At 40.6% G+C, this 16,506-nt stretch overlaps 1 protein-coding gene across 2 annotated transcripts in view; it reads left to right on the top strand.

The window, feature by feature from the left end:
* Window positions 1–16,506, top strand: part of inpp5a (inositol polyphosphate-5-phosphatase A) — a 170,930-nt gene that overhangs the window by 121,134 nt on the left and 33,290 nt on the right. For both annotated transcript variants that reach the window (XM_032552962.1, XM_032552961.1), the window contains exons 10-11: window positions 15,618–15,710; window positions 15,988–16,062. In XM_032552962.1, coding sequence (XP_032408853.1) covers window positions 15,618–15,710; window positions 15,988–16,062 — 168 coding nt within the window. The remainder of the gene's footprint in view (window positions 1–15,617; window positions 15,711–15,987; window positions 16,063–16,506) is intronic.

Raw genomic sequence — 16,506 nt, 5'->3', positions numbered from 1 at the left:
ATAAAAAATAACAGCACATAATGCAAACTCAAGAGTAGTAGAAGAAGAAAGTTAGAAAAAGCACAACTTTAGTTTTACGACTGTCATCTGAATTAAATCCACGTCCTTTGAAACAGCTTCCTTTAAACAAATGAGACTGAAGTAGAGATTTTTGGCCCTAATATTCAGCAACATGTTTGTGGGCAATTCAACTCAGCAAGTCAGCACAAACACCTAATATCAAATGTGAAGCATGGAAGTGAACTGCAAAAAACACATAATCTTGCCAAGTAGTTTTGGTCTACTTTCTTGTGCAAATATCTTGGTACACTTGCAATAAAACTAAACAAACTTAAACGTTACTGTTCTGCAGTATTCAGGAGATTATTTTAAGTCAATAATTTCTTCATCTTGAAGAAAAAATTCTAGTTCCACTGGCACATTAACTCATGAGAAATTTTTCCCATGTTATAGGTGAAATAATCTGCCTGTGGATCTTTTTTAAATCAATTTTGAGGAATTACAGACGTAAAAAAAGTTCCTGTATCTTGCTGAAAAGTTACTTGTAAGTTATTTCAAGTGTACCAAGATATTTGCACCAGAAATTAGACCAAAATATTTGTGTGTTTTTGCAGAGTGGAGGGTTCATGATTCGGGTTTGCTCTGCAGCCTTGCAGTCACTGACATGAACATGCAGTTCTCTGTATTCCCAAGTTTTAAATGCTGTTGTGGGACCTTAAGAGCGCTGTGGAGCAACACCTGCAAACCTAAATGAAATGCAAATTTAAATCACAAGTTGCTTTCGCAGTTCAGACTCTCAGCCAGTAAACCAGATCTTATAACTGTTGTTGACACATTTATACACAAATACACATTTTGTTCTTGGCTTTCTATGCTTCAGGCAAGAAATTACAGCAGTATGTGTTTCAGGGAGAGTGTTGGTATGTGCATGTACCCCCCCCTCCCTCGATGTGGCCATGAATCAGCCGCGTCGATGACAGACTCGGGGCCCTGTGCCCAAATTCCCAGTATATTTAAAATCCCTCCTAATTAAACTTAATAGAATGTAAATTTAATATCTGCAGAGATTGTGTGCTGCTGGCCGGCTTGCTCCAATATAAGGATTGATAGAGGCCAGCGGGAGGGGTTAATTGCCGACTTGATCTACTGTCGCCCGGACATGGTGCGGGGCTGTTTTAATTGAGGCTGATCTGTTGGGCAGATTTCATTAGGCTCAGCTGGCCTCTCACTTACTGGATTAGCATCCCTCTGTCGGCATCAGCAGGAAGTGCAGGTGGAGGCCGGAGCGGGGGGAGGGGCCGGAGCGGGCATCAATCTCCTTTCCTTTGTCCTGTGTCCTTTCTCTCGCTTGAGCAGCATGAAATTAAAGGTGGGGCCCTCAACTATCCCTGCTGAAAATGAATGCTGTAAGATGCCTTGTAATGACAGACCACTGTGATAGATCATTCATTTTCTCACCGCAGAGCACACACACACACACACACACACACACCCACGCCCACACACACACCAACACACACACACACACACACACATGACAATGTCAGGACGGATAAAAGCAAGCCGTTTTAGTGTAAGGATTAGATACGGGTTAGCATGAATGTCATGTTTCAGCTTAACTCGGTCATGCATTGCTTTTAACTGTTTAAAAGCAGATTCAGTCTACGTAGCAGTAATTTACAACAAACGTAATCTCAAGGGCCTTTAATAGGAAAACAGATCCAGTTAATTGACAGAAATATAAAATCAAATCAATCTATTCGTCAAGACAGATTCCTGTTTGACGAATAGGAATCTACTGTAATCTACGATTTCTAGAGTCCGACTCTAAAATAGCCTAAAACTGCCAACTTAATAAATCACTTGTGCCTTAGTATGCATTAATACACACAGTGGAAACCATCTTAGCTGTACTGCAAAACTAATTTTTTCAGTCTTCCTTACTTCCACTCCACAGCCAATCAGCACCAAGAAAAATGAATGGCTCTCCTGGATTGGCTGTTTTTTACGTATTATTACAACAAAGTATTTCAGCTTCCCTAGCTGCTTTTGCTTTGAAATATTCTATATATATGAAGAAATCTGCAAAGACTGAACTAAGAAATGTCAGTTTCAATTTATTCTTAGTGATTATACAGAGCAGTAAAATGCAGTTTAAGGTGATAGCTGGTAAAATGTGATTCATTTAAGGAAGTCCAGTTGCATTGAGTTATTTACTTTGCAGCAATCTCTCCTCCAGAGCAAGCATGTGGCGACAGGGGAAAAAAGCCAGAGCTCAGTAAAAGCAGCCTTCTGCCTCAACCAGCTGAGAGTTTAACACAAACTGATGTTTTCTAGCCACTTCTTCTTCTGGCTGTGAGTCTTTTCTGCTTACAGTGAATAAAAACGCAACGTTTAAGATTAAAAGTTTATATCAGACCAATTAAAAAAAAAATTGACAGAAATGCTTACGTGAATTAAAAAATATATTTGGTATCTGTTTCAAGGTTATTTTCATCTGACAAGCAAGTCTCATAAGAAAGAAAGGTTCGAAGAAAGTAAAATACGGTGTGAAAATGTGAAAAATTATTGTTTAACGTGGTTAAAAAATTCTAAAGATAATTGGGAAAACAAGGCTGAGTGAGGTTATCATAATTCATGGATGAAGGGGTTAAAATAAATGATGGGGGAAAATGTTACCCCATGCTTGTTACCTTCAGCCCCAAGCCGAAACCACCAGCACTTCATCAGTTCGTCTATGGCCGCTGTCCTGGCTGCTGAACCTAAACTTGCTAAATAAATTTATAAATGCAAAACAATCCCTCCCCCCTCTTATTCTGGCCGACCGCGGCTCGCATGTGTGTGCGCTGCCGGATCTGGCCGGCTATAAATCAAAAGGCAGTCGGTGTAATTAAGTGTACACTACATTAGTCAGGCTAATTAATTTTGGGGGCCATCCATCCATTAGCCATCGGGCCAGCACTGATTGGGTCTCTGTACTCTGGAACCCCTGACACCGGGGACTCTCCGTAGCTGCTCCCAGATACACTCGCACAGATGTATATAAAGGAATAAATATGCCAACTTTGTTGTGATTTAGCTAAAAAGGGAAGCACATTTCAATAAATGGGACAGTTTTATGTATAAACACTTACTGGAGAACGCCTAGCAGGGCTGTATTTGAGTATTTCATTGCTCGGCCAAACTGTATTGACAAAATCCTTTGCGTATAATGCCTGACCTACTAAATCAATATAGTTTGCTGTGAAACCCAACCCTCCTAACATCGTCTTAATTGTGCTGGAGCATTACACCTCATCTGTTTGCGGCAAGTCGAAGCAGAATTATTAGCCTTTATCCATGCCTATTTATTAGCCTCCCAGGTGATGCCTGTGATGATATTTCCTCACAATACAATGCAGACATTTTATCTGGCAAGAGGAGTCCAATCTATCACAATAAGGGCCTATTATCCCACTGATAACCCATCTGGATATAGAAGGAGACTATTCTCTCTAGACAACAGCCCCTGTTCTCTCTCTCTCTCTTCTCTCTGTTTGCTTACTCTGCTAATGAATACAGCTCTGGAGACACAGAGGAAAGAGAGTTCAGCAATGAGGGCGTAACTTGAGCGATGCGGCTTTGATGGAAGCGCTGTCCATATAATTAAAACGCTGGCAAATGAAGAACAAGCAGTGGCTTCTGTTGGCGCTGCTCATTAACAACAGGCCATTTGAGCCCGGCGCCAGTCATGCTATTGCCATTGTGTGCCTGGAAGGGAGGGGGGCAACTGTGACTGGCAGCTTGGAACACCGTGCCAACGGTGGGACAGCGTGACAAACCAAGCCAAGGATGAGCGCAGAGCCTGGCACCAGCGGGGTGAGGCAACGTTGGCCTCACGGGTTGGTCCCAGTCAGGGACATAACCCGAGTTACCCCTCAGTCCTTCACGGCTGCTGCAGACCCCAGCTAGGTTTGTTTTTACTAGTCCTAGTAAACAAAACTGAAGTTATTGTCTTTGGGCCTGAAGAGGAACAATCCAGAGTCAGCACAACAAACTACTGATCAGGCCTGAAAGTCATTCAGAGTCATATAAAGACAGCTACAAAGTCGGCCATCTTTCACCTGAAGAACATTTCCAGGATTACAGGACTAATTTTCCTGCGAGGTCTAGAGAAACTCATCCATGCATATATATTTGGCTGCATTGATTATTGCAAAAGTGTCTTAACAAGTCAACCAGATAGCTGCAGCTGATCCTGAATGCTGCTGCTGGCATTCTGACCAAAACCAGGAAGATGGAGCACATCGCCCAGTTCTAAAGTTCTTACAAGGACTACCAGGATTACATACAGTATGTATTGCTTACTACATTAGTATTGTAACTAATGTATTGTTTAGTTACAATACATTTGATCGAAAAGTATAAATTCATATATTATATGTATATGAAATCTTGCTTTTGTAGCTTCTAAAGTGTTGCTAATTATGTCATAGTTTCCATTCATTTAAAACAATGGTGGAAAACAACAGTTTATCAGTGTTGCAAAAAAGTTCTTAAAACATTTGTTTGGAGGTCCAAACTTTTTATAATAATTTAAAATAATACATATTTAATTCAGATTTTGTGTTCTGCTGTCTGTAAAGTTAAATAAATGTGTTTTTGTGCCAACACTAATATCTCAAATCTAATCACGTAAAAAAAAAATATCGGATCAAATTTGAAATAATCTTGTTTCTCTTTATCTTCTCAGTCATTTTTTTCTGAACAAAGCAGGTTCTGTATTAATCATCATATTTGTGTTTCTTTTGCTTTTTAATATTCAGTTTGACTCGATCTTTGAAGTGAATGGGAAGGGCCAGCGTCAGCTAACAGTGACGCTCTTATTTACTGCAGATGAAATGTGGCATAAACTGTGAAGGATAGGGATGCCTTTGTGCCTGGTACATAGTGTCCGACTTGTATGATGTCAGTCTATTTTTGACTAATGCAGTCCTCAGCCTTTGTAGAGCAGAGCACGGTAATTGTTCTGTTTTGAAGGATGGAGTGGCTGCTCGGATAACACACGTTGTCCCCAGGGAGACGGGGGGGGGTTTCGTGCACAAACATTCACTGCATGCATCATTAATTCTGGCATTTTAATCATCCAATCATTGTGATAATGTACAGCCAAAGTATCAAGTTTCTACTGTCTTTCACAAGCATTTAAGCTCGTTGAAAGTTTTTACATTTCGTTGCAACCACAACCTTGAAAGAACAACACAAATTACATTCAACTGTGAATTAGAAAGTAGACGAATCAGGGCATTAAATTTCCTTTACAAATAAAAATATCAAAAATGTGTCAAGCATTTATATTTACCCCACATTTTACTCTTTTACCTCCTGTATCTTGAAGCAATTGCAAACAACGCAAGAATCTGGTCTGTAGAAAACCATCTTAGCACATCAGCCTGGAGATATTTTCCTCATGGTGAAGCACAGTGTTGGTAGTATTATGCTGTGGAGTTCGTGAAAGTTGATAAGAAGATGGTCCATAATTTGAAATCCTAATAAGTTACATTAAAGTTTGTAGTTGCAGTGTGACGAAATATGAAAAAGTTTAAAGATTGTAATTACTTTTGAGAAGCAGCATATCAGGACGTTTAAACAATCACAGATCTTGATGCTCAATTTTTTTTAATTTATGTATTTATGTATCTTTTTTGTTTGATTGTTCATACCACTAATTCACTTCAACCACAGTCAGACGTCTATGTGAATGGTTCACAATCCCAAAACGACCAGCAGGAGAAGAACGTTGATGTCACACAGCAGCGCTCGGTTTCCGAAAGTAATAGCGAATGGACTCGTTCGTGGATCGATTTTAAAGTTATTTAGCAATCGGAGACAACAATATTGTCACAAAATCATAACAAGATGAAGGAAACTAATAAAAAGAAAGCACTATTAATATAAATTGCATTTTGACTGCAACTTTTGAAGAGAAGTCTGTTTTGATGTGTCGTCAGAGCCGAGAGTGGTGGGATTGTGATTTGATGCGCTTCACTGACAGACTTCTTTCATAAGTTCATAATTACAATTTTCAACCTTTGTTTACGTGCAGAATTACAATGTCTGGCTTTTTTTGGTGCAGAAATATGACTCGCGTCAATGACGTAAAAGTCGGATGAAGTGTGACACGGTCATTCAGACTGCAGACAATTTGAAAACTGTTTAACTACAAATCCAATTTAGATCAGATTTTTTTGTTGGGAATAGATCAGACATGGGTTGTTCGGACTGTTGAGAAAAGCTGGATATGGCTCTCATAGCTTTAATGTTCTTATTTATGAGTAGATTTTTATTCTGTTTTGACTTTTTTGTTTTCTGTTGCTTTAAATCATTTCTAAGTTCAGGATCAGATAAGAAAAGTTGCAGATTCTGTTAAAGGAAGTTAGATTTAAACATGAGTCCAAACAGTCAGCAGCAGAGTGATGTTCCTCCAGAATGGCTCATTGTAGCGCCGCTGTAAACCCGCTGTTGGCAACGCTGCCTTTTAAACTCCTCTGCCCACTGACATTAACAGTCGCCAGGCCCCATTCACACTCGCGCGCAAATATCCCATCATATTTAAGAGGGCCTATTAAGGGCCGCATTGAGAATTCATGGGTCTCATGGTGTGATTTATCTGCGCCGACCACGCCGCCGGGCCCTTTCAGAAGGAGTGGCTGCGGGTTTTGTCTTAGAGGAGGCCTAAACAATGCCGAATGGGTTCATTTCTCCGAGAAGGGCCTCCTCCTGTGGCGGGTGGGGGGGTGGCCAGTGAGAGCTGGGGCCGGCCCAACATCTGTTTGTGTCCAGAGCCAGGCGGGTCCGGAGCACAGAGCGCCCCGGCGGCCCCCTTCTCCTCTCCACGGGGGTCTTTGTTCCCGATTTCATGCTATCACAGCGGCAGCATGTTTTCCTGCGCAGAGCTGTCAGGGGCATAAAGGGCCCTGAGTGGGGTCACATCAAGAGGGATGGGCATGAAAAATTGGTAAAATGTATCACAAAGCCCACCCACTAGTTGGTCGCCTAGCATCCCCCAACACTCTCCTGGGCTGAATTACACCTCTCTCTCTCACCCTGGTGGACAAACATTATTTGGATGAAATGGTGTAAACAAATTAAAGGCTGCTACTCAGAGTGAATCGATGTTCTCTGTGTGGAAGGAGGGTTTTTGAGCTTCCCCTCCCTGAAAATGAAGCCCGTCATCTCTCCTGTACATTCTCAATAAAAAAAAATAATTACAAGAAAATCTTTTAATAACAATAATATGATCCTGTTACATAATAAATCCTCCTCTTTGATATTTGTACTGCACCAACAAAGGTTTGTCTTTTTTGAGGCAAAAAGAAATAAATGTATTGAATGCCAGCATAATAAACTCAGCATACTCCCATGCTTATTGGACCATCGCTAATCACAGATTGGCTCTTCGATGTTCTGTAATTGACTCAGCAGCAACAGATTGCCTCGCTGTATGTGTCCTTTAATTGATTAACACTTAGAGGTGCAGCTGAAAAAGTAAATTAAATGAGTGTGCAGTGTTTTCAGGTGCTTAGCATGTGTTTATTTTATCATCAATGACCCTGCTCTTGGCTATATTTAAAAGTATTATATCATCATTTATGCAGCCTCAAGATAATTCAATTCACTTTTATGTCAGAAGTTAAGAAATATGTTTTTAAAAGGCAGTAGAAAGTTGCCAAAAAGCAAAGTGTGACATTTGGACGATCAAGCTGATGAATAAGTGCATAACTCAATGATCATCCAGGCGGAAAATAGAGATAGCAGTCTCCAGCTCCAGTTAGGCTTCATAAAGTGAACGCTTTTGTGTTTTTATCCAGTGGGTATAAAGGAGTTTGGTGACCTAGCAAACCGAAACCTTACAAAGTAATTTAAAAGCTCCCAGTACCTCTGAAGTTTGATAATTTGATTCCAATTTTTATTTTTCTTAAGGACAGTGATGCATATAATAAAAAATGTGCTGCAGGTGCTTTAGTTCTGACCTTCTGGATTTTATTCAACTCATAAAACAAGTTTATGGTTTTGGTCCAAGCTTTTGTAGTGGGAATTCTTCCGGTTAATGGATTTTTTAAACAATAAAAAAGTTGGACTTTTTGCAGTATTTGACCTCTTAATTACCAGAGCCAAACTCCGTCCTCCCCATTATTTCCATTGGGCTCACCTAGCTTTCTTGCACAGAAGATTTTTGTAGCAAAATCATCTGTGCACTCACTACAGTGAACCCATCTGCAAATACCTGAAAACTATGATTACTTAAGATCCCCTATAAAAACACCTATAACTGCTTAGTTTAATTGTTCAAACCCCAAATTTACTTTTGATATGTATTAATAATCACTGTGGAAATTGACTTAGCACTACCTGAAGCTAACATCTAAAGTTTTCCTTAGCTCCACTCCTACTGGTGCACCCAATCAACACCAAGGAAAATGATTGGTGCTCTGGCTGGTTTGCAAGTATCAGCCAATAGTCTGCCAAGTAGGTATTTTATCTTCCCAAGCTACATTCTCTTTCAAATATTTCAGATATATTCGACAAAAAAGTCAGAATAAGTGAACCTGCAAATCCAATGTACATCCTTTTTCTTTACTGCCAATAAGAAAACCACACGTCTTTTTAAAAGATTTTTCCCCCCCCCAAGAAAGAAATCTGGTCTATTCAGCTTTCAGTATCTAAAAGCAGAAAGCCTATAAATTATTTATATTTCCTACTTTAGGTTTTCTAGCTCTAGATTGGGTGCAGTTTTGTCTGTGTATTTGTTTTCTCAGTTACTGGATAAAAGCTCACCTGTATACCTGAGGTGTTAAAAAGAAAACAAGATTTACAAATTTGGAAACAAATGCAGCAAACATTTAACCATATGGCTGCTGGACAATATAAACCCGTCCAGCCTCATTGAGAGTTTAGGAAAAGCCTGTGTGTTAAACAGTCTAGCAGACATCTGCCGCGGTTGGTTTTCAAAGTGCTGACTTAAAGTGGCACGGGAGGTTTCTCAGATTAAATCTCTCATTAGGTTTTCTTTGTACAGGTGGCAGTAATGTGTCAGGAACCTTGCCTGGGACAATGTCCTCTTCTTGCTTGGGACTAATATGCCTCAGGAGAGCCAACCCTCTTTTTACTGCCACTGTTTTTACACAGAAGAATGGCCACAAAGAAGCATCTGGTGGCCTTTTTTTTTGCAGAGAAAGCTTTTCCTTGGCCTTTGTGTCTGCTGCTTGTTGGGAGCATATGCTGGAGAACTGGAAGCAGAGATCAGGAGCTTTGGGGAATTTCTCTTCTTCAGGATGTCTTGTTTAAGTTGCTGCGGTTTTGTTTGTTGGAAACTTTACTGAGAATCATTGGAGAAAACTTCCAAATAGTTCTGTCTTAAGAGCTCAGATGGGTGGTGTGTGCTTGTGCATGTGTAGCCCCCTGAATAAAAGAAGGTCATGGGGGTCAAAGTGATGAATTTTTATAGGCCTGTTCTCTGTGTTTCAGGCCTGTCCCTTTCTCTGCGCGCTGCACTGCTTCTCAAAGACAACCATGCAGGGCAATTTGTCCTGCAGGGCTCTGCAGAATGGGCCAGCAGAGGAGTTAAATGCCAGGGACACACACGCACACACACACATAGAAACCCTTGGTCCTGTTGTCCTGAATGATTTGTGGCCTGTCCGTTATCCATTTCGAAGGGACAAATGCTTTTGGTGGATTTCTGAAGGTAAAGGCAGAATGGCAGCCCTCAGTGCTCGCCTTTTGTTTTTAGAGAAGTTTCCCAGATGTTATAATGCACAAGATAAATAGGGCACATTATCGATGCCGCACACGCCCTCTTACCTCTCCGAGCTTGGTTTCGGCGAAGGCGTGGTGAGGTGGAAGACCTCCTACGATGCGGACACCGCCATCAGCTCTTAGCATCAATTCTCACATCGTCGAGCAAGTTCATGGGAAGAGGCTAGCATAACTGAGGGTTTACTGGGGTCAGCTGCTGACCAGCAGGTCACACAGAGACTAACTTTGCGGTTGATAATGTGTCCACTCTCACCTCTCCTCCATGCTGAATTCTCTCCGAGCTCCGTATGTGTCAATAATGAATCCGCTGTGCTTGGAGGCATTAAATTAGCTCGCCACAAGCAGAGAGGAGAGAATAACTCTGGCCCGAGTCCAGCCAGATGAGGTGGGAAGGGTCACAGCTGATTTACTGGCCATCCTCTGTAATAGCTTGTAGGAAAGCAGGAGACCAAATTTGTTGTTACCTACTCAAGCTGCACTCTTTCACCCCATTCATGTTGATGATGAAGAACGGTAGCGAGTGGGAAAAAAGTGATCGCAGAGCAAAGCTGGACGAAGCCGCCAAACCTTAAATCTTCTGGCAGCGCTGCTTTGCATGTCAGCAGACAAATAATGGTACATTCTGACAATGCCACTGCCCCTGCTGACACAGAGTCGCCCCTGTCCAAATTCTCTGGTAATGAAGAATGAATTGTTAGCTCATTCTCCACTCCCCTCTCTTGCTGCATACATACTCCACGTCTCATACTTTTTTATGCTAACTGATATTAAGGACACACCTGTAGTTTGGTACCCTTCTTCTACGCTGGACCCTTGGCTATTGAGAAACGATTACTTGTCACCTGTTGAAGTTTTAAATGACTGGGTCGCTAACATTTGGTCATGGTGTAGGTAATGCACCAGCTTGATTGTGAAGGAAGCTACACTATGAAGCTTACCGAAAATTGCGTCCATTGTAAACAACCGTCCTGTTGCTCTGAATTTAATTGCTCAATATTTGGAACCATGTCCAACTCAAACTGAATGGCTTTGTTCACTTCTTCTGATGTCTTTGCCAAACTACAACAATAGGCTGACTACAATTCAAAACATGCAGAAACTTTATCATCATTTACAACTGCTTCTTCTGTTCGCTGATTGGCCAGGATCAAATCCATTCTGAGAAGTCAAGCTCAATAGGACAAATCCCAGAAGAAAAACTGAAGGGAGATGAGAATCAAATGGAATTGCATTGGAAGGCCATGGCTAGGCTAGCAGTTCTCTAAAGTAGTCCACACCAAAACAGTGCAAGATTGACTGACAACAATACACTAGAGCTTCACCACCCAATGACTTGTCTTTTAATAGATTTCTTTTGATAGGTCAGCAATGCGATGGAAGCAGTGTAAAACAATCAACACAATGGACAATGACTGTGATTAACATGACCAACATGGATCGAATGACTTCATTTACTTCCTCTGCTTCCCTTGTCAAACTACAACTATTACAGACTACAATTCCTAAACAACGCAGAAAAACAACATCTGATTGGCCCTGTTGAAATTCATCAAGAGCAAGTACAAATGTGGTTGAGTCAAACACCATCCTAAGATTGAACAAGATTGGTCTAAAGTATGACAGCCATAGACACTGGTCCTTGAAGACATCTGGACACCTTTGATCTGGATGAAGAAGACCTTTGGAACAACATTTTTTGAACAGATAAGACCAAAGTAGAAATGTTTGACCATAATGCATAGCACCATCTTTAGAAATGACCGACCACAACACATAAACCCAAACACCCAAGCACAGTGGTGGAGGATTAATGATTGGAGTCATACTCTTTCAAGTGTAGTTTTTTCATCTTTCTCTTAAGTCTAATGAGTTTTTCTTCTTCTAACTGGTGACCTCTGACCCTTTTGTGAGTCCTTTTATGGCATTATATTAGGATTTCCTAAATGTTTCAGCTGGACACAGTGGATGGCGTCCATTGGCCAGCAGTGCCATCCACATGAGGCTTGTTGGAGTGCTGGGGGTCTGGACCTTGGTCTTTGAAGTGAGACAGATTGCTTTTAGCTTGTCTTCTTGGAATAGAGAGCTTCCTCCTTCCACAGTCAGGAGATTATCCTCCATCGATGGACAAAGCCAGTGCTGTTCTCAACAGCACCTCCAATCTGTGGCCCTCTACAAACACTCAGTGCTGACCTCTGACCCATAATGCTGAGTCACCCAGCCGTCTCCACCCCCACTGCTTGTTAATATTTTCCCATTGCCTGCCTTCTTGTCCCTCCTGCAAGCTAATAAGCAGGCATCAAACAAGGAGTCAATTGCAACCACACAAATTATGTTATTGGTCGTAATGTCATTTAGCCTGATCAGCGTCTACATGTAATACATTTAAGGAGCAGCAGCTTTGAAGGGAGCTGACTGTTCAGAGACTCTGCAGGAGCACCTGGACCGGCCATGCAGCTGGCGGTACCAAGGACACATCAGTGCTCTGGTATGGCTTTAAGTGACAGCATGGGGTTCTTATTTTCCCCATCTCCATGGTTGGAGTTTGCTGGCCAGATCTTATGACAGGAACACCGGGGATGAGTCGAAGCTCCTGGAGGTTTACCCCTTGTTTGAATGAGCCGTTTGGGAGACCATAGGTTAGCAGTGATTAATTGTGTGCAATCACCCGCCTGCGGCTCCACTGATACACTGATTGTTCCATCGTTGAACATATGGATGGATCAATCGTTTTAATGTGAGCTTGCAGGACTATGCAAATGTACAAAGCTGGGTAGCTAAAGGAGAGCCTGCATCAGTATTGATCCACCTAACTTTAATTTGTTAAAATATTTTTCTCATTAGGCTCTTGTGCATGTAAGATCCTCCTTCTCCTGCGTCTGTGTTGTTATTCCTATAGCCCAGCTGGAATCATACATTACCCTGAAGCTGAAATAATTGAATTCAGCCGGATTCCAGAGAGTAATCGTTCTTGGAAAAGACATTTTCCTACAAGAAAAGGAAGCATTAGCTAATTGTTGAACTGTCCTGGCCAAACTCTCCTGGCACAAGCTCGGGGCTCACATAAATACAAAATATATGGAGCTATCTTATTACCGGGACATCCATTATTACTGTTTTTACTCTGCAAATTATGTGCATGATCTATGAGTTTACAGTAGCCTGCAAAAGTATGCATACCTCTTAAACCTTATCAAAATTTGTAAGAGTTCAACCACACAACCTCATTGTATTTTACTAGAGTTAAAATAGTATTGCACAACTGTGAGGAGGAAGCATGTATTTTCTTTATTTTCTTAAATAAAAATCTGAAACACTGGTCAACAGTGTGCAGTTTTTCATTCATTCTTCTTTCAAAGTAGCTCAAACTGAGTTAGCTTTGATGGAAAGTGTTTGTTAACAAAAACGTCCATAAAGGTCTGATTAGTGGAGTACATGCCTAAATGTAGTGAACTGCATTCACACCAGATAAGTTACACACAGATGGCCTCTAGTTAATTATCAGCCGGATAATTAACTAGACTACTAGTTAATTATTATTAACTCGTATTTGCCTTCATTTGACTACTGAAGGCAAATGGTTGCAGGGTATTTTACTTGGGGATATGAATGCAAATTAAGGACCAATCCACGTTTCACTTCTGATACAAATATCTGAAGTTTAGTGTCGGCTGATTCTGATCTGATACAGAAAAACAGTGCTGAATTGACTTAAAATGCTTTTTTTTTTTAAAAAACACAGACACTTATGCATACTTAAATACACCAATAGCTTCACAAATTTGGACAAACATGTAAAAACAATACGACTTTAATTAGTTCAGTCAGTGCAATTAGGAATATAACAAACAATCTAAAATGAAAAATAAACTAAAACTGACCAAAACATCAGGTTGACTACCTTGGCCAAACATATAAAAGTAAACTGCAACAAACCTTCTTTTGAATACTTAATTAAGAAAGTGCAATTAGGAATTCTAAATGTAATGCAAAATAAATTAATAAAGCATGATGTTGCGCATAACACTAAGCATAGATTTAGACTGAATAGAGCTGCCATTATGGATCTATATATATTTGTGGCCACATTGTCACCAATATCTGATCCGACTCAAATATTAATATTGAATCTTTGTTTCTCTGACACAAATCTAGGCACCTTTCCATGCTTTTTAGTATTTAGAAAAATGTAAATAACCACGCAAAATTTCCTTTCACGACCTTCTGTTGGTACGTCACATAAAATCCCAGTAAAAAACAATTAAGTGTGTGGTTGTAAGCTGACAAAATGTGAAAAAGTTCAATGGACCTGAAGACTTTTGTAAGGTGATGGATGTATACGTTCATTGGCATTTCAAAGCTCTTTTTTGCCTGTGGAAACGGTGGATTTGATGGGAACTTAAATATTTCTGGGGATTTCTAAAGGGGAAAGGATTCTCATTAGGAAAGATTCTTGTCAAATTAACAAGGTGTAATTAAGAAAGCAAGACAAAAGTGTTTTTTTTTTCTCCAGGCTTTTGCAAAAGGTTATTTTTTTTATGATTTCTATTAACTAAAATGTGTTTGGTGTTGACAGTAAAGCCATCAGTGACAACAAAAAGGACTTTCTGTGATTGTCTTTGCTAAATGTGGCTACAATGACTTTTTGACAGGGAAAGCATCTCTTGCCCTTCTCACTAGCTCCTTCTTTGGCCTATTCATTGCACAAAGCTGCTTAAGCACACTTAAGCGCATTAGCATTTGGCTGCCAGGGGACCATATTGACCCAGTATTTGGATGGCCTAAATGAGTGAAAGATGGAGCGATTTGTTGGGGCTTTAGAAATTTCCTTTTGGGAGTGGGGGGGGTATGAAGGAAGCGTTGGAGCGGTGAAGGGGTGGGGGGTCATCTTCAAGGAGTTGTTCCACTTTCTCTCAGGGCACGGTGTTTGTTCTAATCTGGTGTGCCATTTCTTCGCGGCCGAAGCAGGTCTGATTTGTGACATTTCAGTCTAAAGAGCCTTTTTCTGCCGGCTATATTGGCTTGACCCGATTATCTAATCTGTGCTTTGAATTTCAATCAGGTTCCCCTCAGCCTGTGCTGTGTGCTATGGGAACCTCTGGCTAAGGGATTTCCTTATTCAGCTTTCTTCAAACACAGATGGCCGAATGTTTAACTAATTGTTAAGAGAGTTGACAAAGCCGAATTTAACCCCGCACACAGTCCGCGGCCTCAGTACATAGACCGGATAAAGAGGAGGACAGTAAGGTGGGAGTTTGTGGGACGGTTCTTTAAAGCAGGCATTTGAACGCAACACAGTGTTGAGGATAAATTAACATCTGGTTAACAGTAAAACTTGCTCAATGTGTGCATTTTATTAGGCTTCTATCTTTATATACACTTGTGATCAGCAGTTAGTATAATTAAAGTATAATTAATTCAATCTCTGGATTCTAGGATGGAGGGATGATGAAACATAACATTAATGATTTTAAACTGCTGAAATTAGATATATAATTTTTAATTTATTGTGTATTTGCTAGAAGAATCAAAATTATTCTTAAAGTTCAACTATTTAGCTTCTGGCTTTTCCAAAGACCTAAACTTGTTTGAGAATTTGTTGACTACAATGAGAAGGAAAAAAATAATAAATTAACCAGTTCAAACCAGGAAGCGTGTGGTTGACGTGAAACTTGCTAAGCGACTTTACACCAAATTAGTGGAGAAAATCTGCAATAAATCTTAACTTCTGGGCCCAAAGCTTCCAACCAGAACTGTGTGTGTGTGTTTTTGTTTTTCATGTTTTCAGGATCGCTCACTCTCTCTGTCTTTTTCTCTTCCAGCATCTCTGTTCTACCGGCACCCTGGAGGCCATCACAAACACCAACAATGATGTGGACAAGCTAATATTCAGAGAGACCAATAACGACCGAAAGGTTAGTTCTCTCTCACTTACCTGAGCCACTCTGTGAAATGTTGATGATCTGTAATTAGGTGTAAAACCTGTTTTATTGGACCGTTCTGTAGTTCTACATTTCTTCTACCTGCCCCACTTTAGTAAAGGTGAGGTTCTGCCTCACCTCAGCAGTGGATAACGCAGTCCTGCCTGCCTCCGTTGCTCACTGATGTTAATTAAGTCTCTAATTACTGAGTCCTTTTCTCATTATTACCGCCATTAATCAGAGCACATTTAATCTCTTCCCTTTTATTTAGGTTATTCTTGAAGTTGAAAGGAAGAGTTTCAATTACGTCGACCCGAACGTTTTCCAGGCAAACAACGGGACCTCGGTAAGTCCCGACCCTTCATATGCTCAGCTTCCCTCTCATCTTCTAGGAACTAACTGCAATTTAAATTTACCCAAATTTACCCAATTTAAATTTATCATAGACTCTCCCTTTTTCACTATGATAACAGCAGCTACTGTTTATAAGGATTTAAACTGATTATCTGTGAAATAGAAGATGAAAGAGGCACAGCACAGTGGTTTGAATAGGTTTCAGTGAGACTAAAATAAGCGCATGCGGAATGAATGTGTCACCGACAAACGCCCTACTTTGTTAGGACAAAGTTACTGTTAGGACAGTAACTGTTAGGACTTGTCATGGATAAGACAAGCAATCCATGTCTTATTATTTTGGTGTTATTGTTTTAATAACCTTAAGACCAGATCTTTGTTGGCAAATCCAGTTCCAGGGTGCCACCAGCGCTAATCGGAGCCGCCCTAGAACTGG

Source organism: Xiphophorus hellerii, chromosome 22 (genome assembly GCF_003331165.1).
Source record: "Xiphophorus hellerii strain 12219 chromosome 22, Xiphophorus_hellerii-4.1, whole genome shotgun sequence".
NCBI classification, from domain to species: Eukaryota; Metazoa; Chordata; class Actinopteri; order Cyprinodontiformes; family Poeciliidae; genus Xiphophorus; species Xiphophorus hellerii.
The sequence above is the reverse complement of the archived record's forward strand: the minus strand, read 5'-3'. Positions and strand labels throughout refer to the sequence as shown.